The sequence below is a fragment of the Hippocampus comes genome, unplaced genomic scaffold (assembly GCF_001891065.2).
Source record: "Hippocampus comes isolate QL1 unplaced genomic scaffold, H_comes_QL1_v1.1 scaffold125, whole genome shotgun sequence".
NCBI lineage: Eukaryota > Metazoa > Chordata > Actinopteri > Syngnathiformes > Syngnathidae > Hippocampus > Hippocampus comes.
This window is the reverse complement of record NW_017805453.1, coordinates 740779-766609: the sequence shown is the minus strand read 5'-3', so window position 1 is coordinate 766609 and position 25831 is coordinate 740779. Positions and strand designations below refer to the sequence as shown.

General features: G+C 42.6%; 2 protein-coding genes across 3 annotated transcripts in view; one reads left to right on the top strand and one right to left on the bottom strand.

Moving 5' to 3' along the window:
* Positions 1 to 600: 600 nt before the first annotated feature.
* dhx36 (DEAH (Asp-Glu-Ala-His) box polypeptide 36) lies at positions 601 to 19091 on the top strand. The gene is given in 26 exon segments (XM_019874315.1): positions 601 to 1111; positions 1266 to 1423; positions 1620 to 1679; positions 2960 to 3236; positions 3314 to 3352; positions 4077 to 4247; positions 4329 to 4408; positions 5183 to 5257; positions 6574 to 6740; positions 6833 to 6914; positions 6987 to 7127; positions 7945 to 8050; positions 9404 to 9491; positions 10294 to 10349; positions 10462 to 10526; positions 10895 to 11038; positions 11335 to 11452; positions 13180 to 13278; positions 13815 to 13988; positions 14088 to 14174; positions 14258 to 14341; positions 15063 to 15165; positions 15168 to 15204; positions 16008 to 16128; positions 18178 to 18330; positions 18571 to 19091. Coding segments are annotated over 26 exon segments (3168 nt in total). The 5' UTR covers positions 601 to 874; the 3' UTR covers positions 18817 to 19091.
* Positions 19092 to 20164: 1073 nt separating this feature from the next.
* Positions 20165 to 25831, bottom strand: part of LOC109518476 (rho guanine nucleotide exchange factor 26) — a 38445-nt gene continuing 32778 nt past the window's right edge. For both annotated transcript variants that reach the window (XM_019874316.1, XM_019874317.1), the window contains 3 exons: positions 22218 to 22288; positions 22010 to 22114; positions 20165 to 21828 (listed from right to left, as the gene is read on the bottom strand). In XM_019874316.1, coding sequence (XP_019729875.1) covers positions 21686 to 21828; positions 22010 to 22114; positions 22218 to 22288 — 319 coding nt within the window. In that variant the 3' untranslated portion in view covers positions 20165 to 21685. The remainder of the gene's footprint in view (positions 21829 to 22009; positions 22115 to 22217; positions 22289 to 25831) is intronic.

Below are 25831 nucleotides of genomic sequence, written 5' to 3'. Positions count from 1 at the left end.
TGAATCCTTTGCTCCTGGTTGCATCCCTTAATCCAACTCCTACTGTATGTAGTTACTGTTGTCGTATACTGTACCGTTGTTATCCTGTTATACCATTGTTTTTGCTGTTATCTCTTTTTGCTATGTCTGTCAATCTCTTCTCAAACCTTGTTCTGCCCAATTGCATTCCCAATAAAGTGACATATCTTTTCACATAACAGCAGACAAACACGCCTGTTACACAGAATAAGTTACGGCATCAAGGTAAAGAGCTCCACTGCAGTGCATGAATAAGTAGCCAAACGGTACACATACAAAAAGCTGGGAGAAGGGGTGGGGTGGGGGGGGGGGGGCGCACTTGGGAACTGTTTGAAATTGTGGGGGTGAAATGCATAGTGTAGCGCCTTGAATAGAAAAAGCAAGCCATGTATAAGCAGTATGATAAATCAATATGCTGCAAGTAGTTGATTTTTATTCATTTTGTCAGGTGAATATTAGTTCTGTTTAAATTTGTGATTTTTGTTAGGTATTACTCAATCTATCGATCTAGCGATCAATCTATCTATCCGTCCTCCCACCCTTGCCCGCATAAACCAATCACAGCCCCTGACGTCATTTTCATTTGCAAACTACAACGAACAATGACGTCAAAATGTGCGACACACCAGATAGAACCAAGCGCGTGAATAGCTAACGGCTTGTTTATTGCGTTATTTTCAATCGACATATTAAGTAGATTAGACACGTGTTTCGTAAACGTCAATTTTAGTGTTGGTTCATTTTGAGTGTTAGCTTCCGTTCGTCCCGTTGAACCGCATAGTCCCAAGCTAATGCTAATGCTGCTTGCTCACAGTGGTGTTGACAAGTTCTGTCATTTTGTGTTTCTAGCGGCGGTATGAGTTCTAAATACGGAGGCGGTGGCCGAGGCAGAAGAGGTGGTAGTAGTAGGGGGAGCAGTAGAGGCCACCGTGATGGCAGCAGAGAAAGAGCCGGCCGGGGAGGTGGGAATAGTGGCAGCTTCGACCTGGACAACGCCAGTGGTCGCCATCCTTCACATTTGAAGGGCCGAGAGATTGGCTTGTGGTATGCAAAATTCGGAGCCGTGAGAAAGAAACAGGCAGACCGGCGATCGGTATGTATGTTTTTTTTCCCCTCTCGGTGTTAGGGACTGTTTGTCTGGATTTGCCATGACCATACATACTGTGCTCGGATAACGTGTAGAACTTGTGACTGCTCTCGCGAGCATTTACCGCATTAATGCTCCGTTTTTGCCTGCATGTGTGCAGAGGGCAGTGGTCCAGATGGATGAGGCCAGAGAGCAGCACATTATCAAGCTGCTCGACTCTGTCCAGAATGACCAGTCAGCTCTGGAAAGACCAAACAGAGATGCGAGAGGCTCTGCATTGGACGGCTGGCGTGCACCTCCCAGTAAAAGTAGTCACTGGTGAGAAGTTTTAACATGATGGATTTTAGGCAGAGATAGACAGGACAGTACAAAGTTGAGGGAATGTGACATTAACTGTCCCCTCGTGAGATCGAATTAAAAAGACTGTGATGAACATGGAAACTAGGCTATACATGTCTGGTTAAAAGGTGTGATGTTGACACAGGCATGACTGTGACCAATGTGCTTTTTGCAGCTACTTTGACGGAGACATGACTGAAGAGGAAAAAGAGAGAATCAAATTTGAGGAGGAGGGGTAAGACATTGACACAACACACAAAAAATGATACCCACCGCATTTCCTCAGATGGTCTTTTATTTACTCAACTGCAGAGAGTACCAGGTGTTTGTTAGAGTTCTGTCTTTGGGCAGTTGGCGGGGTACACCCTGAACTGGTTGCCAGCTATTTGCAGGGCACACATAGATGAACAACCATTTGCGCTCACAATCACACCTACTGACAATTTAGAGTGTTCCATTAGCCTGGCATGCATGTTTTTGGAATGTGGGAGGAAACAGGCTGGCACGAGGAGAAACGCGCAAACTCCCACAGGAAGGCCGGAACTGGAATCGAACCCTGCACTTCTTCACTGTGAGGCGGACGTGCAGCCAAACTACAATGTAAATATAGTTGAAAAAGAATAAGACAAGATTGCTTCTTGAGAATATTGCATGTTATAAATTAAAACTGACACAATTGGTACTTAAACAAAATTTCTCTGCACGATTTATCATGCCAAAGCCTCCATTGCTGCATTTTGTGATGGGACTGGGGCAAGCGATGTTGATCATCCATTTTGCAGTTGCCTAACAAAGTGTTGTCATCCTTGCTTAACTTGAAATTTGTCCACACGACTTACATGGCTCCGACTCTAGCAAGGTATTATACATGTTAGGTTTGTAAAATGGAATTTGTGTCTTTGTCTCGAACCATTTTTTTGAAGCACGATTTCAGTACATCGTACAGAATCTCTCATCCCTAATCCTGTGGGTATCTTGAATTGTCGTAGCCCCCTAGCTTCATCCTGGTTGTCATGATCATGTTGGCACCACGCCCAGATTCGAGGAGAATAGGGTGAGCAGTGCCTTGTTTGCATGAGACATGCGTGCCCTCAAAATAGGCTGAGTTGAGTGAGGCTAAAAAAATAGAAGATGCTGTAATTCCTCATCGTTAGGGTAATTTAATGAAAGAATGTCACAGTAAGGGCAGCATGGTGGACTAATTAGAATGTCTGCCTCACGGTTCTATAATTCAGGGCTTCTTACAAATTCTTTTCCTACGCTTGCCTTGTTACAGACATTTTATGAGACTTGGGAATGTTGTAAATTGGCGGGGGGAAAATGATGCATAATACCGATTTATCTCTGTCGGTGGATGATTAATTGAGTCATGGTGTGTTTTGGAGCAGTGACTACTATTTATGCACCTATGTGGCATTCGAGCACACCGAATGCCAACTGATATGATTTCCTAATTACAAATGATTGATGACTCTGCATGCTATCTCATTTTTTTTTCACATTTTGTCCCATTAGTTCAATCTCTCAAGCAGTTGTTAAAGATGAGATCCCTGACACTTGGGATGATGATGATGACGATGATGCTGATGATGACGTCATTGACCATCGTGATGATGATGATGATGATGATGATGATGTGGAGCAGCAGCAAATGAAGGGGGGTGAAGACAGGGAGAAAGACAAAGATCTCGAGTTCTTACTCCAGGAAATAGCCAGAGACGTTTCGCTGGATGAGTCATTGAAGAGGGATCTGCAAAGTAAAAAAACACACCCCAAGTACAAGGAAATGCTGGTGAGTTTTTGTGAGCATTTGGTGTTCTTCTCCTTGCTATTCAATGCTTAGTAATGTATCTCTGTCCCTTTCCATAGATGTTCAGAGAGAAGCTGCCATCGTACGGAAAGAAAGAGGTTCATTCCTCATTTTGAATTCAGTGGTGTATCGAGATACAAGTTTAATTTGTTCTGTGACGCTGCTCGACACTCAAATCAACTTTCCCCATTGAAATCAATGGAAATGCCATTGATCTGTTAAAGCCTCCCCCGCGAAAAACACTTCTCAACTAACGCTTTTTAACAACTTAAATAGAATGTAAAGAATTAAGCAGTTTGTGCGTCATGACTTAATGCTGCAGTCCAATTCGTTGTGCTGCTCTTTCTGCCAGACACAAAGAATACTCTCGGAATCGGCATCAACCTAAAAAATGCCATCAAACCCCTAAAGAATAGTACTTGTCCTGCTACTGCAAGTGATTCAGAAAGATGCTGGATGACATTGTGCTTTTTTGTCGTCAGGGTTGTTATATTAGGTCTATGTGTTGCTCCATCGTTTGTGTTCAGATATGTGTTGGCTCTAAAACCACAATGTTTTGTTTTGGTCTGACAGTAAACGTGAACTACACATGGCCTTAAACAGCAGCCTCAATTTTGAAGAATTGTTCATTATTTGCCAGACTGCTGCTTATTGCGAATTGATTAGTTCTCATGATTGTGCTTGCAAGTCAAAACGAAAAATCTCCCCAATGACAGCTCGAATCTCCCAAAATTAAGTTGGGTGAATTGTATCTCAAGGCACCACTGGACAAACGTTAATACCGTACTTTCCTGTCTTCTCAATCTGATCACGTGCCATCAGGAGCTGGTCCGGCTGATCAACTCCAACCAAGTGCTGGTGGTGAGCGGCGAAACGGGCTGCGGAAAAACCACCCAGGTGACTCAGTTCATCCTGGATGACCACATCAAGCGCGGCATGGGCTCGATGTGCCGCGTGGTTTGCACGCAGCCTCGACGCATCAGCGCCATCTCGGTACGCCGTCTCCGCATTGTAACTCATGTCGTCGCTTCGGCTCGACGTTCTGCTTAATTTGCCCATTTGTGCCTCGCGCAGGTAGCAGAGCGCGTGGCTGCTGAGAGGGCAGAGAAGGTTGGCAGTGGGAATTCGTGTGGTTACCAAATTCGCTTGCAGAGGTAAATTATTCATTCAACATGGCGCCCGTTTTCAAGTTCTTATCTTTTTTCTTTATTTTTATCGATTGGACAGCTCACAAATGACAAGCAAAAGCATGTGTTTTTGCTGCTGATGTAGTATGTGGTGCATTTGAGATGACCAATACAGAGAATATAAAAAGACTACACACCCCTGTTCAAATGCCCGACTTTATGATGTACAAAATGATACCCTTTGAAACTTATTTAGACTTCACTCCTCTTTTGTCTCAAATCATAATTTTTTTTCTTTCGGTTAAATTTTAAGGGAAGTTTGTGTTTTCTATGTAACTCTATTGATAAAGCTTGACTCCAGGTATGACTGTAGACCAGAATTGCTCTGCATCGGTACAAATAACGGTGAATCAAAGTGTGAGAAAAAAGTCTGAATATGATCCACTCATTCTTTTGGATTTCATTAGTTTGTGCCGGTGCCACTAATGCTGTGGCTTACTATTGTAATTGGATCAGTGTACAAAATAAAAGCTCCATAAATTGGAGTTGTGCTGGAGACAGCTGGTGCGTGATGAATGATAGAGGAGATGAAAGCAACAAAGATAGTAGATGATAATGAACACCACCTGTCAGAAAATGAGGAACATCATGGTCTCCTGTCTTGGTCTTTTCTTCACATTTAAAGAACAGAGATGGTTTTGCAAATTGCCAAACTTTATTTTCGACTTTTGTGTGTAAAGTTTTATTACAACCTAATTTGGGAAATGCTGATTCATTTATTTGTTTGTGTCTTTTCCGCAGCCAGTTACCACGGAGACAAGGTTCGGTCCTGTACTGTACCACGGGCATTATTCTTCAGTGGCTTCGCTCTGACCCGTGAGTGTCCCTCCTTGCAGCATTTCGTTTTCGACTATTTCGGCTGCTCGTTCTTCCCTCTGCGTCACTCGACTTCATTGATTTGTGCTTGCTGTCAGTGCCAGACACATTAGTATGGACCCCACATCCTCTTAGGCAGAGTAAAACACACACAAACACAGTTGAGTCATCCCTGCCCGCTCTTGCTCGCATCACAAGTAACCTCGCTCGGGAGCGAGAGTGCCAACTTGTGTTATCTCAACTGTGCTCATCCCAAAGTTGGCACGACTTGACCCGTGTGAGTCATTTTAAGACCACGGGCAGCCTGACAAAAACACTGCAACTATTATTCCTCATGTTTGCACAGCACTGTGCCCAGAGGTTGGTACAGTACTTTGATACTTTTATACATTTTAAGTCTGGAGAACCCAATAACTTAATTCCAGATGAGCACCTATAGTACCAAACAGAGATCGCATCAGTTTGAATCCATCCATCCATTCTCCGATCCGCTCATCCTCACAAGGGTTGCGGGGGTGCTGGAGCCTATCCCAGCTGTCTTCGAGTAGTCGGCAGGGGACACCCTGAACCGGTTGCCAGCCAATCGCAGGGCACACACAGATGAACAACCATCCACGCTCACACTCACACCGAGGGATAATTTATAGAGTGTTCAATCAGCCTGCCATGCATGTTTTTGGAATGTGGGAGGAAACCGGAGTACCCGGAGAAAACCCACGCAGGCCCTAGGAGAACATGCAAATTCCATACAGGGAGGCTGGAGCTGGAATTGAACCCCATACCTCTGCACTGTGAGGTCGACGCACTAACCACTGGACCACCGGGCCGCCTCAGTTTGAATCCTAGAGATAAATTTGCACAAGATGCTGGCTCTAACTAGTTAATTATCACGGGGTATGTATGTGAAAGCCCCGCCTGAATCTGAATATTCTTATTTTCTTACCTTCTAAGTTAACGCTGGTCAATGCACACCCTATAGCTGTTGCCATCCTAAACACCATTATCTGTACAGGCAACTTATTAGGTTATTACTTATAAGGCTATTTATATAACACCTATAAAAAACACGTTTACAAAGTAAATAATGAAAATCGAAAAAAGTAATCTGGAACAAACCTTCAAATTTCAAGCAAAATGTCTTGGTCAATGTTGATTTCATGTTGGAACTGCATACCATATCATTGTAGCCAATTAGCATGCAAGCTGGCAAATGTAAACACATGAAGGTATCTCATCATTCAAACCGTCGCCATTACAGAAGCGTGGAAAAAAATCAAATGAAATGCGTAAAACTTGTGCTTTGTTATTCTTGTCAGGCAGTTATCAAGTATTAGCCACTTGGTTCTTGATGAGATCCACGAGAGAAGCCTGCACTCAGACGTGTTGCTCACCATCGTCAAGGACCTACTCGACGTGCGACACGACCTCAAGGTTGTTCTGATGAGTGCCACGCTCAATGCAGAGAAATTCTCCAAGTACTTTGGTATTTTCCTCCGAAATGACAAGTCTCATCTTCCAGCACTTATGTTTTAAACTTAGTACATAATTGTGCTCTTTCTGGGTCACGTGCTTTAGACAGTTGCCCCATGATTCACATCCCGGGCTTGACATTCCCAGTGGAGGAGTTCCTGCTCGAGGACGTTGTGGAGATGACCAGGTAGAATATGTTATTTACGTGTAGCCGTTACACGTAACCGTTGAACCCGTGTGTCATTTTTTTCCCCACCAGGTATCGTCCCAAGAACCAGGACCGCCGACCCGCCTGGAAAAGAGGCTTCTGGCAGGGGCGCCACTCCAGACCCGAGAAGGAGGAGAAGGAGGCTGAATACAAGGAGAGCTGGCCTTGTTATGCTCGCACACTGCAGGCCAAGTGGGTTGGAAAATGCTAAACTTGAATGAGTAGCTTTTGTTCACTTGTTGTTTGTGGATTTGAAGGTCAAGTTAACCCTCACATATGTGCTATCCATGAATTTACTTTGTCGTTTTTTTTATTTATTTATTATTATTATTATTTTTTAAACGTGGAACCTCTCAACTTGCTGAAAACTCACCTCTTTGTGCTTTTGGTGCTCCTTCTGTAATGCTCTAGCCATGGGTGTCAAACTCATTTTTATCACGGGCCAAGTCATAATTTTGGTTTCTCTTGAAGGACCCTCATGACTGTGAACTCATATAGATGTATGATTACCTCATATTGTTACGTATACTCAACAAATTGATGGATACCTCGTTTTTAAAATCTGAATCCAGGTAAATGTTGTTTGTTCAACTCCAATTCTATTGATTTAAAAAGTTCAATTCATTTAAAAGTGTGCCTGGAAACAAAATTCTTCAATCACTTGACCTCTGCTCTTTGAGGTCAACGCACTAACCACTGGACCACCGGGCCGTCCAACATGAAGTCGAGGTGCAGAATTGGCCTAAAATTATGTGACAGGCCACATCTTATCCCCGAGCCTTGAGTTTGACACCTGTGCTTTAATGGCTTGCATTGTTGAAGCGATACATCTCAATTATGAGCTGAACGTCTTTACATATAGGGGAGGAGCCAAACGAAGTTTGAGTTATTAGTGGAAATTACGGATGCTCTTTGCTGCATGTACATGTGCCAAACACCTGTCCATCATGTTTGAGTGGTCACGCTGATGCCTAGTAATATGACATGCATCTCATTTGTTTTCCCCTAGATACTCTGAGAGCACCATCGCCGCTCTTGAGATGCTGGATGGCGATGACAAGATTGACTTGGACCTCATCTTGGCACTTATCCGCCATATTGTGCTCAACGATGAGGTGATTTTGCCTTAATACACTTCAGAAGGTACACTTGTGCGCATAATCAGGTCGTGCATAAGCAGATCCAATCTCAGCGTGATTATCCTTGCTGAACGTATGTGTGGAGATCGGGCAGATGGGAGCAACAGCACGGGTAGCATCCAAGCACACAGTCACATAAGATCAGAGAAAATGACACGACAACTGGGCAGGCGATCAGCGCTAATGAGCAATTGCACAGATGCTCTCCCAGTGCATGTTCATCGCACGTTATTTTTGTCTCTTTCCAGCTCCGCGTCAAACATCCTTTGTTACTGTTGCCATGCGTATTTGGCAGTGGTGCAAAGACTTTAGTTCTGTTGTTTTAGATAAGACATAAATGCACAAACTGCTCGGCAACCTGGCTGATATTATGCACACTCTATCACAATTAACTGAAACAAGGAAGCTGACGATAATGGATGTACAAATATTTGTAACATCCAGCGGAGTCATGTAGATATATATTATAAACGGACAGAGAAAAAGGTCAAAACCATCAGGTTTGCAATATTGAAAGAAATATAAAAGAAGAGGAGAACCAAGAACTTATTATCATAAGCAATTGGATAGCCCACGGAATATAGTGGGGTTGTTTTGACAGCAGGACTATGAAGCACAACTGAGGAACGCAGAGAGACGGAGTCATGAGCCCGTTCCATAAGAAGCCGTCGTGTCCGTCAGTCCGAGCAACCGATTGACGGCGGCGTATGTCAGCTGGCCGAAAAGGAACGCGACTGATTGGCCTTGACAAGATGGTGAATAGACTAAGCGGCCAACTGCCCTGTGTGAGTGGTTAATTATGACTGCAGCGCTCCACAATAAGACACTGGGGCAGTTGTTAACGGACAGTTGGGGGAAATGGTAAGTCAACATGACAGACATTGCCGTTCTAATTCCTCCGCTTATTAATAAAAGACTCTGGAGACTAATGCAAATAATGAGCTGTAATTTAAACACAGCGATGCTCGCAGACAAGAATCAGCTCTTCGTGTCTGCTCCTATTGAGAAGATGAATTGCATAGTTATTTTCCAACCAATTTAATTTCATCCCCGGGCGTATTTCTTTCTCATATCTAAAAGCGGTGCTTTGAAATGATGAAAAGCCATCAATAACAAAATAAAAATAGACCCGCTCAAGTTGTCTCCCAACACGCCGTTGCAATAAATTTGGCAGCAAATGCCAACCTGTGCGATAAAGTGTGCTAGATAAGAAACTGGGAGGAAATAAATGTTTTTGACAAAGACCAAGCCAAACTAGGATATGAGAGTTTCTTCATTTCATCTTAGTTTGGATACTCCTATGTGACGCATCATTGTTCTGTCCAATAGGAAGGAGCCATCTTGGTCTTCCTGCCAGGCTGGGACAACATCAGCAGCCTCAATGACTTGCTGATGGCACAACAGATGTTCAGATCAGGTAGATGCATGCACACACATGCACACATGAAACACATACATGTTTTCAGAGTGATTTATATGTCACGTGACATCATCATAACAGCAACTATATGCCACAATTGGAACATCCTCAAAAAGGTACAAAGATGTGCTTTTCATCTCTGGTAATACGATGGCAACCATGAATAATTTACTTTAGTTGTCGATATTATTACTGGACCAGCCAGAACACGCTCATGTACCACTCACAGCCACCAGCGTTGGTGCTAAAGTCTGTTCTTGCGCACCAAAATGAGATCATCAAATGCATTTTCAAAAATTTGCATTGTTACTCAAAAGGAAGTTATACTTCGCCACTGTAGGGGGAGCATTTCAGCAAAAACAAACCCAAACTGTTTTTCCTTATTCCAACTTTAAGAATAAAGATTTTTATCAAATGTGTATTTTAGTTTTTTGTTTTTTTTTAACCACACCTTAACCTCTGACAAACGCAATAAACTGAATAAGTGATTCTGAGATTGAACACACACCCTTTACTCTGTACGGTTCAAGCATCAAAGTTTCAATCAATAATCCAAAAATCGCTAGTCTTCAGTTCCTTTGATTCTGCTTACCTATCAAAATGGTGCCCCAGCGACGTGATGGTTAAATACTTGGGTCGTTTTTTTTATGGAGTACTTGATGCGGCCCGGACACACGCAGCCTCGATCTCCAATTGATTTTGAGACCCCTGCTCTATCATGTTGCAGCAGCTCAACACAGCAGGAACTTGTATTCTGCCAGCATCAACGCTGTCTTGTTTGTGCTTCCTGTTGTTGTAGATCGTTTTATCATCATTCCGCTGCACTCACTCATGCCAACGGTGAATCAGACGCTGGTCAGTATTTTCCGCCTCCATCTCTCTTCTGACCCCTCAAGCAAACGTCCATTTTGTTTTCTCCTTAATTTTGCCGCAATCCAATCTCAAACGTATCCTCCGCTCCTCCCAGGTGTTTAAACGTCCACCACCTGGTGTGCGGAAGATTGTGATTGCTACCAATATAGCGGAGACGAGGTAAGTGTAAACTAGCTTGCCAGGACAAAAGTTTATTTTCGCTCGAGGCTTTTTCCAGCTTCACTCGTGTGTCTGCAAAGCAGCGGTTAATGATTCAGAAATGTGATAGTGGCTTGAACGGGGCTGGCTCACTGGGGATTTATTAATGTGCTCACTCACAAATTAAAGAAGCTGTCCGTGCTCTCTATTGCTTCTCTAAAAATAGATACTAAATTCCCCCCGAGGGCTCAATTTTATTTTCTACTAGAGCATGATTCTGAGTCAAAACTTCGCATTTTCGAACCGCTTGCTTTGAAATGGTTTTCCGGCTGATTTCATTCCAATCTCATTTTCACTCCCCGCGCCTCGCCTCTTCTCACCTCTTTCAGCATCACCATTGATGATGTGGTTTTTGTGATCGACGGAGGCAAGATCAAGGAAACCAACTTTGACACCAACAACAACATCAGCACCATGACGGCCGAGTGGGTGAGCCTGGCCAACGCCAAGCAGAGGAAAGGGCGTGCTGGCAGGTGCGTATGTATTTGCCTTTGTTTACTCACCGGGGCCATTTTATGGCTGTTAGGGCCACTGTGATTACATGCCATGCCAATTTTCTTTGATCATTTCCGTACGTGATCCAAAAGTCCCAGAATGTTACTAGCTTCTGTTGGCTCTTTCCAACATCAGAGTGTAACTAGGCCTAATTAGCACAAGTTGCTTGCTGAATGCAGTTTCATGTCATTGATTCTCATTTGAGCTTTTTTTTTTTTTTTCTCTTCCCTGTCATAACTTCTATTTTCCCTCTCGTCATCATTCATATGCATAGAGTGTGCCCGGGGAAGTGCTATCATCTGTACAACGGTCTCCGAGCCAGCCTTCTGGATGCCTACCAATTACCAGAAATTATGAGGACTCCGCTGGAGGAGCTGTGCCTGCAGATCAAGGTCTGTTTGCTCGTAACGCACGGTCCAATCATCGGCGGACATTTCAAAAGCACACATCTTCTGGGACGCGCTGAGTTGCTGGAAAGGCACATTTTTCAGCAGTGTGACACATTGAGGCATGTCCATATTAATACATTTAAAAATTCAAAAACAATTTTTTCCCCCTATGTGCTTTGCTTCTTACTGTATGTCCACAACTTCGCGGCATTTTAAGTCCTTCGCCTGTTTCAAGCCACCCGTTGAAGTGATAATTTTCCGACTTCATTCTGGAGCTCTGGTTTTGTGTGGATATCAATGAAGGTCGAGCGGCCGAGTTGTTCTGCCTTGTGCGTGTAGTTTCAGGAGCCTCTTTCGCACTGTCTGTAAAAGCTGGAATATTCCTGTGTTGCTGTAAAAATCTGAGTTTTCACTTCTCTTTTGCTACTTCTCAATACCAATGGCACTGATGGTAATAGGGGTACAAAGATTACAAACATTACACACACTGAATGCGGGCACTAAGTCATCCCACGACCTTCGACGGCACTATCAAAATCTCATCCACACTGGCTGTGAATTCTGGCATTTTTCCAGCTTTTCCCCCATGCCGCTGTATTCACGGCACCAACGTGGAGTAGGGTGATTGATACAAGGGAGGTAACGATAATGTCAATATTGCAATATTAAAATTGCTACTATATCATCGTAGTCATTTCCAGATATTGAAAGCAGCACATCTGTTAAAAATGCTCCATTTGTTTTCCATTTGTGCAGTTCCGGTGCGCTCTACCGGTTTTAGTTTATTGGTGCACTTGAACTTGAATCCGATGGTCCGATTAATGCTCACATGGACAAAATTATGTTATAACCGGACATATATGCAGCGGTTGTCACTCTCATAAATCAGTTAGACCAGAAAATATAACAATACATCTCCATTAAAACAAACAAACAAATAAACAAACAAACAAAAAAACAACTTTTTGCCCACTTCAGCCGAACTCTGCATTGTGAACTGCACAGACTACGATACATGGTAATAATATGACTGACTAAGCCTATTTCTCTGTCACAGCTGTTATGTGTTTTTTGTTTCTCCAACCTGTGCACAGTATCGTGCCAATAATAGTATTGTGACATTCAGATTGTGATAATATTGTATCACGATATTTAATGTTGCATCCCTTGTTGATACAGTCGATTCAATAACATTAAATTTTTGTGGCTTTTCCATAAAGAACTTTTTGTCAGGCATTGGCTGAATCGACCTTCCAGTTTTTGGAGAGCCTGTTAATGTTTTTTTTGTTTTGTTTTTTTTTTCCTGCAGAGATTGTTCTTTTACCTAAATAACTGCACTTAGCACAAAGAACTTACTGTTCACACGGCGCCCTCTGGAGGGGGCGAAGCCATCGCTTCTTCAGCAATGGATTGCCATTTATTTCTGCGATCCTCTGTTTAAAGCCTCCCAATCCACTCACTCTCTGCCTCAGTGCATACTAATGGAACACAAAGGCAAAGGTCACTCCCGTCGAGTGTTTGCACCGGCGGCTTTATTGAGTGTGTTTTTAACGTTGCTCCAGAGGTTCAGCTTTGAGGCATTTGAATACATTTTCACAGTGAAGCCAGCCGGTGAGAGGTGGACTTAATTCATCTGTTTGCTCGCTGAGCAGGTGAACTATAACCACCGTTCTTCTATTTGTGTCTGTCAGATGTATTGGTGTGTGATGATTTTCGTACTCTCTGTTTAGATATTAAAGCTCGGAGGCATCGCTCACTTCCTGCAGAAAGCTTTGGACCCTCCCACTGAAAAGGCAGTGAATCTGGCCATAAAGAACCTCAAAGACCTGGTAAGAAAGAGCCAAGTGTGAACAAATGGGGAATCTTGAAAACAGAGACAAAAAGTTATGTCTTTGGTGTCAAAGTTTACCGTCTTTTGAGCAGGAACAATTGCAGCTTGAAATGATGTTATACTTTCGAGAAAGAAAAAAAACTGAGAATGAGGTTGTGGCTAAAAACACTTTTTGGGTAAAAATACATATATTCAAGAACCTCTGCAAGTAAGACCAATTTAAGTATTGTGAGGTCTTCCAATTTGAGTGTGTCCTATTTATTTTTGCAGTAAATGAACAAATTTCTTTTAGTCTTTGCGTTTTATGGCTTTTATGAACCCTTGCTGTTTTCCCTCTGGGACACAGCCCTAACTCTGCCCCTGGTCGTCATGGCAACTAAAGCAGTACTCAGCTTTGGCCGAGCAGTAAGATGTGGGTGGGGAACTGTTTTGAATGTGGAGAAAAAAATGCATATGTCTCCTTTGAAAAAGGTATATGAGCACTTTATAAATCCTATGAGCACCTCGCCGAAGTCGAATCTCCGTGTGTGTCAGAACGCTTTGGACCATTCGGAGAACCTGACGGCGCTGGGTTTCCACCTGGCTCGCCTCCCCGTGGAACCTCACATCGGAAAGCTCATCCTGTTCGGAGCGCTGCTTGGCTGCCTCGACCCCGTACTTACCATCGCCGCCTCCCTCAGCTTCAAAGACCCTTTCTTCATCCCCCTGGTCGGTCGGCAACCGCCACATGAAAGCGGCAGCAGCAGAAACAATACACGCATGGTCACATGATTTCCTCACTGTATCTCGTGACTCGCTGCTTCTCAGGGCAAAGAGCAGATGGCAGACAAGAGGCGCAAAGTGTTGTCCAGGAACTCCAAAAGTGATCACCTCACTGTGGTCAATGCTTTCCAGGTAGTAGAGCTCATCACATGTCCTTTTGTGGTGCGTTATCCAGAAATCAATCAGTCTTCATTTGTCATCCAACGATTGGTCAGGGCTGGCAGGAAGCGAAACAGCATGGCGGCCGATACGAGCGGGAGTTCTGCTGGGACAACTTCCTGTCTGCTAACACACTCCAGGTGATCTCAGTAAATAAATAAAGCACATTGCCACACTTTTTTTTTTCACACTAATATAAAATATTTCTCAGTTTTATCTTGGAGCTTCAAATTTGTAGATTTTTACAATTTATTTTTCTGTAGTAATTATAAAGTATTGATAACATTGATTATTTTTTTATATCTGTGGGGAGGATTGCGATATTTACAGGGTGTGACATTTTAATGACAATAATTACTTTTCTTTTAAAAAATTGCTATTTATGTGATTATTATTGTGAGCACTTTGGACTGCCTATTGTCAAAACAGGCTCCCTGGGGTGGTATGCAAAGATAATCGCTGCCTGTATAGTTTGATTGCGTTTGACTTTTTTGTACATTTTTATTTATCGTATTGTTTGTTTTTAGACTTTTATGAAGGTACAGTTTTTGTTCCTTTTATGTTCAATATATTTTTTTAATAGAACCATTATTTTATTGCTCTTTTATTTAGATTTCCCTATATGTGTGAGAGCGTTAATGTTCAAACTCAGCATAATGTTACTGTGGCTTACAATATGAAATTGATTTTTTTTTTTACCAAGAAAAAAAAATTATATCGTTTTTGTTAGGTCTACTACGCTACTTGCATTTTACTGTTGGTTTCTCATGCACTCCTTTGAACATGGCGTGCTTACGTGTGGACCTTGTTAGCTTGTGTGCAGATTTGATCTGTGCCATCATTCCTTTCTTTCTCATTTAGATGTTACACAACATGAAGGGTCAGTTTGCCGAACACCTCATGCACACAGGCTTCGTCAGCAGCAAGGACCCAAAAGACCCCAACTCTAATGTCAACTCAGGTGGATAGATAGGAGGAGCTGTCACAGCAAAAAGAGGCCCGGGTGAGCAAAATCATGAAGATTAATGTCCATACAAACTCAAAAAGTTGTGACACGTTCACACTTTCTTTCACTTTTGTTGTTTATTTCATGACCAAACCAGATGGTCAGGCCAGGAGCAGATTTGTTCCCTGTAGTCAATGTGAGGGTTTCGTCAGACTCATGCCGCGCCATTTGGAACGTGGCTGTCTACAACGCTCACAACAGTTGTGCTTCCCTCTGAGCCGCCCTGGCAGAGCTAAAAGCTAAAAACAAAACAGAAAAAACAACCACAACAGATAGGTGGTGCAGCAGCATTATAATGAAATCCACAGTTACTCCAAGTTTGGCTTTACAAGCATAACTTGGAATAGCACCACCACAGTCTTACAAATTCTGCCTGGGTAAAATTATTAGAGCTAAAAGCTGAAAAAAAAACAACCACAACAGATAAGTGGTGCAGCAGCATTAGAATGAAATCCACAGTTACTCCAAGTTTGGTTTTACAAGCATAACTTGGAATAGCACCACCACAATCTTACAAATTCTGCCTGGGTATGTAAACTGTAAATTATTTTTGGGTTATTTGATTTCATTATTTGTTACTATCAATGTTTCGTTTTGAATTGGTTTGGAAGATTGTCTTGTTTATAGCGAGGCAGTGGTGAACATTGTGACTCAGGAGGAACACGTGTTATGCTTTCTAGTGAATATGACTCACCCCTATCTTAGATAGAACTTCAGTTTCACCTCAGCTGACATAAGAGTTGACTGATTTATAATGTTCTTAATTTTTTTCATAACAAGGCACACATTCTCTGTTGCAGGGTGAAAGTGTACACGAAGCACGACGGGAAGGTGTGCATCCACCCCAAATCCGTCAACTATGAGGAGACCAACTTCAACTACACATGGCTCATCTATCACCTCAAAATGAGAACCAGCAGCGTAAGGGGCACTTTTAATCTACCTTTGCTTTTTATACAAAACCCTGCAACGGTGGGATTTTGCTACAACGACATTTTCACACAGTGATACTGCAAAAAAAAAAAAAAAAAGTGTGAATTGCCACCTTTTCCAGGCAGTGTAAAAGACTGAGTGTGTGTTTTGTTGTTGGTGTGTGTGTTTGTGTGGGGGGGGGGGGGGGGGGGTCTTTCAAGCATAAGAACGTTTGAAAGGCAGTTGAAAGGGAGCCTTTTAATCAAATATTCATTCGGGCTAAAACTGCCGACCTTTCACCGCTCGCCCATCTGAGATAGCGCCAAAAGCGGCGGCGGCGTACACACACACGCACACACACACTTGTATACAGAGCCCCACACACACACACACACACACACACACACTCGCATACAGAGCCCCGGAGAGTCAGAGAAGGGTGGCGATGACGTTAAGGTGCTGTGATGCTTTCATCTGTGGTGGGCTGTCACGTTCCTTTTACACAGGGCCCAGGCAGTCGTCTCCACTTTCTTCCTCCTCTTTTTTTGTGATGTTATTGTAATTGTCAACGGAGCTTCCAAGAAGAAATGTGCTTCTTAATGCAGACTGCCTCTTCAATAGCCTTTTTAGGATTTATTTATTACCTGCGCCAAGCGGAACTTCTGCAATGTCCTGGGCTTTTTTGATAGATTTCACCATGGATTTGAAAAGCCATTACCTTTTGTTGAGAATACACACATAAATAAACCCTTCTCTTGAAACTAATTCCAATAATGAAGCCCTAACCCTAACCTTAATCCCCAATCTTTACCCTTACCCCAAAAGCAGAGCCCTGACTCTAACTTTAACCTCCAATCCCAAATCTTGAGGCCCAAACAAGTTTGCAAACCCAAAACCTACACCCAAATCCTGCCCTAACCAGCCTCAACTTTGACTCAACCCCGAGTCTGAACCACCCCGAACTCAATCTTAAACCCTACCCCAAATGTTACCTCTCTCCTAACCTCCACGCCCTGTTTCATGCACAGCCTTCTAGCCCAAACCCAGCACCCAAAACCCAAGACGGATTTACTCCTAACCTCCTAGATTTTACTGTACCCTTAATTCCAACCCCAACCCCTAATTCTGAACCCTAATCTCGGAGACAAACTCCTACCACTAAGCCCTAATTCGAACCCTAATTTAACTCAACCCTACCCCAAACCCCTCAACTCCAAGTCCAACTGGTAACCTTAAACACTAAACCAATCCCTAACCTTCTGACCTAACCCTGAACACTAACCCTTCAGCCTCAACCCGTAAACCCAAACCACTACCCAAATGTTCATCCCCAACCCAAATCCCTAACCTGAGTCTATTTAGTCTCAAGTACTTGACACCCCCCCCCAAGAGGTTTATATTTGAATATCGGTGCCACAACATAACACCCAACCGACAGCTTTGCCCCATTAGAAACGCCTCAGCTACTGTCAACATAGTTCCATGATACCAAGATGGCGCAAAAGCACTACGTCTATCTGAGACAGGGCTTAGTCGTCATCTTGTGGCATCTTATGGTGTTCGAGAGAGCGCGCAAAAACTGCAACCTTTTCTGGCGAGTAACAGGAAGTTTCGATTTGATAACTTATCTGTGATAAATGATGGAGGAATAGCCAATATTGATCGTCAACTGAACATTCATGAAATGTGTTTGTTTTAGTCAGATGAAATGTATTTTCCAAACTAGATTTACTCCCCCCGATAAAAATGTTCAAATGTGACTTCAAAGATGCCTGCACAGTCCATTTGGTAAAGGCTTTACTTGGGTGGTAGATTTTCATGATGGCAAATGGTGCAGCAATTTTTCTTCTTCTTAGTCCTAAAAGTTTATCTTGACTTTCTTGCATCACACGTCTTCACTTTTCCACATTTTCAAGTGTCCCCCCCCTCCCCCCCATAAGCAAGGGAGGACAAGATGACATTTCTTCTTACAACGGGCAGACACTTTTCGTGTCTCTCTAATGGGCCGCTGTCAGACGCCCAGTCAGGCTGTGTGTCACACTTTCTGCGGCTCCTCAGATCTTCCTGTACGACTGCACCGAAGTGTCACCCTTCTCGCTGCTGTTCTTCGGAGGCGACATCACCATCCAGAAGGACGACGACCAGGAGACCATTGCCGTGGACCAGTGGATCGTCTTCAGGTCGCCGGCACGCACAGCTCACCTCGTCAAGGTAAGACAGATAAGCACATACAATTGCATACAGTCATTAAGAATTGCTATCTTTTTTTTCTTTTTGTATATAATCCAGCCTGACAAGCAATTTTGTTCAATCATATGTTACATTACTGTGGACGTTGTACCCTAATAATGCTTCATTTAAATATATTCATTTTTATTCATTTACATATCACCGTAAAAAACGAAGTTCATCGCTTTTTGCAGCCTTTCATTCTCGTCATCCTTCCCGCAGAATCTAAAGCGAGAGCTGGATTCTCTGCTGGAGGACAAGATCCGCAAGCCGGCACCTGTGGACTGGCAGAACCACCATTCCAAAGACTGCGCCGTCATCACCGCCATCATTGACCTCATCACCACGCAGGAGATGACCGCAACAGCGGCGGGGCCTGAGGGTGGCGCCAGAGGCCACGACCGAACGTGGGCCCCCAGAGGACAACACATTTACTTCAATGACGATGGCGATGATGACGACAATTAGCTTGGGGTGAGACCTGAGTAAAATAATTGCAGGTTAGTCACCGCATTTATTAGAAACCTTTTGGTCCTTTCTTCCAAGCTGGACTTTCGAAAGTTGAAAGCAGGGTTTTTGTATTCGATTCGAACGGTCACCTTGCATCACTGTTTTCAAAGCACATCATGTTACAGCCTGCGTCTCCTCAACAGCCACCTTAAACACGAACAGAATTGTGAAGACCTTTCATTTTGTATGTAAATGAAAGGTTGTGAGTTAAGAAATAAAAACTGTCTTCTTCAGTGTTTGTCAAACCTTAATTGGGTCCAACTCCTCCCTGGGATCACAAAATACATGACACATTGCCATAACATCCGCACATCATTGCTCTCTGGTGGAAAGCTTGCATCTTCAAGAATCAATGCTTTTGAGGAAATCAAGAAAAAAAAAAAACGCATCATACCTCATATTGCTATCTTATACCGTCGCACACCAACTATATCTCGAATATATGCTAAAAAATCATTGTGTTTAAGATTGTTAATGTATTGGTTTTTAAGCTGTTTTCAACACTTTAAATAGATTTATAATGCATAGAAATAAAGGACGACCATGGGGAGAAACTATTCGTTTTGATTTGTGAAACAAAATGAAACAGTCCAAATTTGGAGAAATGGCGGATAGATACCTGACAGCAATGGACAAACTTTTTTTTTCTCATAAAAATGGGATTTGCTTTTATACTTACAATAGTAAACAAGCTTCAGATGTTTGTTGGTTGGTTTTTTTGCGATATTTTTTAGTATTAACTTTTATCAACTCCCGCCAAAGTAGTACAAATCAATTTTACACATCATGTGAAATTAAGTCGGAAAATCTTACTTTTCAAATTACATGCGTTCCTTTTCTGAAAAATTTACAATGTAAAGATGCTCCTTAATAAATCAACAATTTACCACATCATACGATTCGCTGCAGAGATCAAATTGTAAAACTGTGCCCTCCAGCTTTCTCATCGTCTCTTCTCATGTAGAATTCTCCAGGTTGGGCAAGGCAACCTCTGCATTTATTTGCTGCTTGGAAGCACAAAATTTGCCGACATGTCAATAAAACACTTCTTTTTCAATGTACCAAAAAAAAAAAAAAAGTGTCTTCCGCACGACTGACTTTGTCATTGCCTTCCACTGGGCTTCTTTCTTGTTCGCCAAAACACAGTGTGAAAATGATTCCACTTGCCAACAATTAAAGTCCGAGTTGGCTATTTGAAAAATAGTCACCACAGTGGTCGGAAAACACCAACTCATGATGAACAGGAATGTGTGACAGAACAAAGAAGTTGTGTGTCTGTTGTGTGTGTCATAATTCATATCCTCAATGAGTCAACAATTTAGCTTTTATTGAATACGCTTGACGTGACATACGTAAAATCACCGGACACTTCATTAGGTATACCTGTACCAGCTAAAACACCCAGTACCAGGAGCCGTAACAAAAATTTCTTTTACAGCATTTACAGTAGAAGTCACAAGTTTAGAGATACTTTGTCAAAAGTGGTTCTGAAATTTTGACGGCGAATAGGAAAGTATCTACATTGTATTCTATCCCGAAAACAAAAATTTGAGACTTCTTTACATATTTACACATAGTAGTAAACTAATTTACATGTTACTGCAATTCATGCTCGCAAGTATAAATCTTAGGGGAGTGGGTGCAAAGGTCTTGGCCAGACCCTCCCCATGGCTGTGGCAGATGGTCATGTTAACGCCTCCAGTTGCGAGTGAACAACCTCACACAAATTCACGCACCTTCGAATCAATTATTTACTTAACTGCAGATGCGGGAGGCATTTTTGGCTTAAGACATAATCTTAGCATTATATGATGAACGCCCGCCTATTTTATGTTCGCAAATTTACCTTTCTGACGAGTTTTCTAACTATCGATTGTCATTAGCTGAAAGACTCAACGGCATTTTGGTGCCAAGGAACTGCGATGATGTAAATTGAGGAACTCCGTTTTGACAAAGTAGTGTTTTGCCACCATCTTGTGGCAACTTGGTGTCAAGGAACTCTGATGAAGTTGAGGAACTTCATTTAGACAAAAGTAGTGTTCAACACATCTGGCGTATGCCTCAGTCATTGTTGCTGTTTTGCTTAGCAACAGAATTTAAACATGAGCAACAGCGGTTGTATTAACAGAGGTCAATTCAGTCACTTCCATTAAAATGTACTTCAATTATTACCTGGGTCTGTTGTGCATAGTTAGGAGGTGCATATTTGAGGCAGGCTGCCATTGGCTCCAGGTCACCTGTGACCTTAATGAGCGCAAGCGCTACAGAAAATGGATGGATGAATATTTGAGAGAGGGTTGTATTTTTTTCTGACTCACCCAGGAAGTCCATTAGAGAGGGGGCCACTATTAGAGAAATATGGTCATAAATTTCAAGTTGTGTAGGAGTTCTGGGCATCAGCACCCCATCTCAAAAATTGGTTCAGTAGCACCCCCTTGATGAAATAATTCTGCCCAAAAGGCTTGTTTCACTTCGCAACATAAAAATAGGTCGGTATGTCTGTTGTAGTAGACCCACAAAGTCTCAAGAACCCAAGAAGAGACAGCAGGGCAGCCATTTTGCTTTGAAGCGGCCATTTTAGGGTTGCTTTACAGAGTTGTGTCTTCAATGTTGGTGCAATTACCTGGTGTCCCAATAACTTAAGTTTGTTTTGTTTTTTTAAGAGATCTTGAAGCCATCAAGTTGATAGCACCTTCTCAAGGACCTATGAGTTTTTCATAAGATGTCCGCCATCTTGATGTTCTCCCTGTTATTCATGGTCACCAACAAATGTGGACAACGGCTCAGGCTAAAGTCCCTTTGGCCCCTGAAGACATCAGTGTCCATGTCACACATTGGTCTCCAGGCCCTGCAGGCGGTCCATCCTCTGCATGTTGCGCTCGATGGTGGCCTGACACGTGATGGGCTGGGCGCACTCTGCCAGGAACCAGCCGCGCTCGCCGTCACGTACACGCTCGCCCTCGTACCAGCCTGACACAAAGACAGGGAGAAACCTCAAGTTCAGTGGGCATAGAAGATCATTATTATCTGCAGGTTTTCATGATTATTGTTTTTGTGGTATTTCTTTTTACCTTTTTTCAACCCTTATGTCATCGTTCAGACCGACAAGAGTATCAAGACACATAAATACATGAAAATGTTAGTTTCTTACCATCTTCTACCCTCTGTGAGACGAGCATCACGTCAGCCACCTGCAGGGACAACTCATCCGGCTGTTTGGCCGTATACGTTCTGATCACCTCCACCTGCATGGCGTCTAAAACAGCAACACGCACTTTATTCTTAAGGACTCCTTTTGGACATCACACGTAAGCGCGGTCGTTTTATTCAACGACCACACGGGGGCGCAATTGTCTTACTGGTCCTGTCCTGACTCTTGTCTTTGTTGACATTGTGGCCCAGCGCGCTGATCCACCGAGCACGCTCATTCCTAAAAACACACCAAAAGCACTTTGTGTCACTTAGCAAGTCGGCACAACATTAGGTGCACGTCATGTGACTGGCAGCATTTTTGACCCATTTCAGCCATCTTGTATGTCTCACTTGTTTCACTGTTACCTTTTCTATTGAATAATCATGACAAAAAAAAATCACATTTTGTACAAATATTGTTTAAACAATTACCAGTAAGTTCTGCGGAAGAGGTTTCATCCCAAAATGTATTTTTATGTTTATTACAAAATATTCACGCGCAATTATCATCATGAAAATGAATTCTTGAATATCAAAATAGCGAATTGCAAATTACGTTCAAAATAGTCTAGTTTTAATTTTTTGTCATTTATTTCACAGCATATGTACAAATTAATAAACATATATGTAATTAGGGCTGCAACTAAAAATTATTCGAATAATCGATTAATCCGTGAGTTACTTCTTTTATACTCAGTCAGATAAAAAAAAAAAAATTCCGGGACATTATTTTTTACTGACAGTGCAGAAAACAGAGTGTTATCGTTGTTAAAACAGATTTTACTCTCATCTTAGATGGTGCAGGTGTGCATGGGGAGCAGTGAGAGCTTCCACAGAATGGGCCTCATTGAGTGGATTTGAACGGCTCAGCAGGTTTGGACACAACGGCGGTGTGTTGTCAGGCTGACAAGTTGAAGAGAAAGCGGCACAAAGGCAAAAGTCTCAGGAGGCCACTGTTCTCTGTCGTTCTTGTCTGATCCGTGGGAAGAAAACGCACACACCCATGGTGGGCGGAGCCACGCAGGTCAGTTTCCACGTAACTTTATCCGTGGGTTTCACCTGTTCCCACATCCCACTGAGCTGAGGGTTAGGATCTCGAGAGTGAAGGGATTTGAAGGGATAAAATGAGTGTTTTCTGGGGCTGACTCATAAAACATGAAGGAACATGCTGATGCAAGTAAAGCTTGCACTCTCAAACATGCAAAGACTGTGAGTCAGCCAGGATTATTGTTTTCCAGTTGTGCATTTGGCCTTTTGATCCAATCTAGGACACATGGTGGCTCACGTTGTCCTCTTTAACGGTCATAAGATGTCGTAAAAATTGGACTTTACGCAATCAGGATTTTGGGGGGGCCGATCAGTGAGTTGAAATAAACCACTCACAGATCTGATCACAAGAAGGCGCAAAATGTCCATTTAGATGACTTCTTTAAAGCATATACGTATGTACTGTTTACAGAGCATCAGCAGAAGTATTTGTGCCGACGTTTAACAATCTTTTCCATGCCCTCAGGAAGGAAAGAGGAAAAAACATTATTTGAATATGAAACATTTGTTTGAAAAAAAGAATGAGAAGAAATTGATTTTTAGTAACAATGATGCTGCTTTCAAAGCTTTGAATTATTCTGCTTTTCTGCATCTGGTAAGACTGCGTACTTCGACGCCACGTCTTTGGTTGTCAAAGTTGCTTGTTACCGCCAATACTGGTGTAGCTCATACTACAAATTCAATCTGTGTTTTTACATACTTGGTCAGTAAAGATGACCTTGATTCTGATCTTGATTGGAAGCACAAATTGTGGCAGTTGGAAGGGGTTCGTGGTGTGGTTCTGACATTTCTAAGGCGACACAGATTTGTTTCTCGGAGCGATTTCTGTTTTGAGTGTGTCTGTCGTTAGAGGCTTTATTTCGAATGTTTCGCAAATTAGCATTGCCATAGTCATGGTTTAAATTTGGAAATAAACTCTCAAAGACAAGTTGTCAATGAAGCACACCTGGAAATGAGCAACTTGACTCTAAAATGGCGACTTCAAATCAAAACGGCAGACTTCCCAAGTGCTTTGGGTCTTGAGATTATTTTTTTGAAGACTACCAAAAGTTGCTAGGTAAAACAGTTAGCCTAGCATGAGATAAATGCCCCTGTAAGTATAGGTGACCCACATCTTGCGAGCTTGTGCCTCTAAGGTGGCCTACTAGTGTGACTCAAGTTGACACATTTTAACCTTCGCACTGTCTCCAACCACTCAAGTGCTTATCACAAGATGGCGGCTTTGTAACTCATTAACCAACAACTTTGAGTACAATCTTACCTGACAAACAGGACACCCTAGAGAACTCAACAAATGTCTCGAAAGCGTAACTTGATTTCGATAACCGCGTATGGGAAAGACAGCTGCTTTTTAAGATTGTGATCGTGACACATGTTCACATATGCCATCAGGACACAGCTGAACAAATCTATAGGCGCAGCGGATGCACCGTCGTCGTGTGCGGATGCGGCGCATGTGTCCGACAGGCGCTTTTAATGGTTATCTGTGGAATGTACGTAGCCAAGGAGAATATATGCGCGTGTGTTTACATGCAGACAGGTGCTAGGCTGCTGGTGAGGTGAAATGAAGCACGAGAGAATGTGAAGCATCATAAATCCATTGTCAGTGGATCTTCTTACACGCCCCGTCTATGTGCTCTCCCGGCTAGATAAAGAGCGATGACAGTCTGACTTGTATCCTTCCTTCCTCCTATCAGCATGTTTGCCTGGCCCTCAGAACAGTTCCACAACCCAAAGCAAAGGTCAAAACACGTTTTCCTTAAGCTTGACAGAAACATGACTTGTTTCTTGCCGTGAAGGGAAACTCCCATGGTGGGGCGCAGGGCTGATTTCCATCAGCGAGGCCTTTTCTTGGCGTTTGAACTCGGGGTGTCACGATCCAGCTTTTTCCACTTCCGATACCATACCGACATTGCAGCCGAGAGCACTGTCCGATATCGATCCGATACCCGCAGGAGTGATACATGTTATTTATTTATTTATTTGTTTGTTTGTTTGTTTGTTTAATTTTATGTTAGAAAAGACTTAATTTTGTGAGAACAATAGTCAGCAACAGAATGGATAAGAAAAAATAACCCATTTCCTCCAAATATTTGGGTTGCATCAATTCAACCTCAAACATGAGAATGTACTGCACTTGTATACAATTAATACATAGTAAATTAAAGGGCCCTGAGTAATGACCCTAATATAGTCAAGAAAAAATGAATTATACTCTGAAGTGAAAAATAGCAATTGGAGTTTACTTCAGTACATTCAGAATTAATTTTTTTTCATTCAGTATATGGTGGGAACGGAGTTTGGAATCAAGTGCTTGTATATTAGTGCAAATATCGGAGATTTTGGATGTAGACTGATATAATCCTATCCTGTTTTTTGGTTGCTGTCGGACCGAAACTTGATATCAATATCGGATTGGGACACCGCTAGCTTTAACGTGGAATTAAAAGCATTAACACGCAGGGCTGAGTTAACTTCATTTGGTATCTTATTCCATTTGCGTGCAGCACAACAGCTACGTGCAGCTTCACCATGTTTACTTTGAACTCTGGGTTCCACTAATTGCCCAAAGTCTGCAGATCTCAGAGCTCCACTCGGTCTAGATTCAATCATCAGATCTTTAAAGTATTGAGGATCCAAACCATTCAGTGCTTTATAGACCAGTAGCAGAATTTTAAAATCATTTCGATTGGTAGCAATCAGACAACATTTCTGGGATAAGTCCACATGTGGA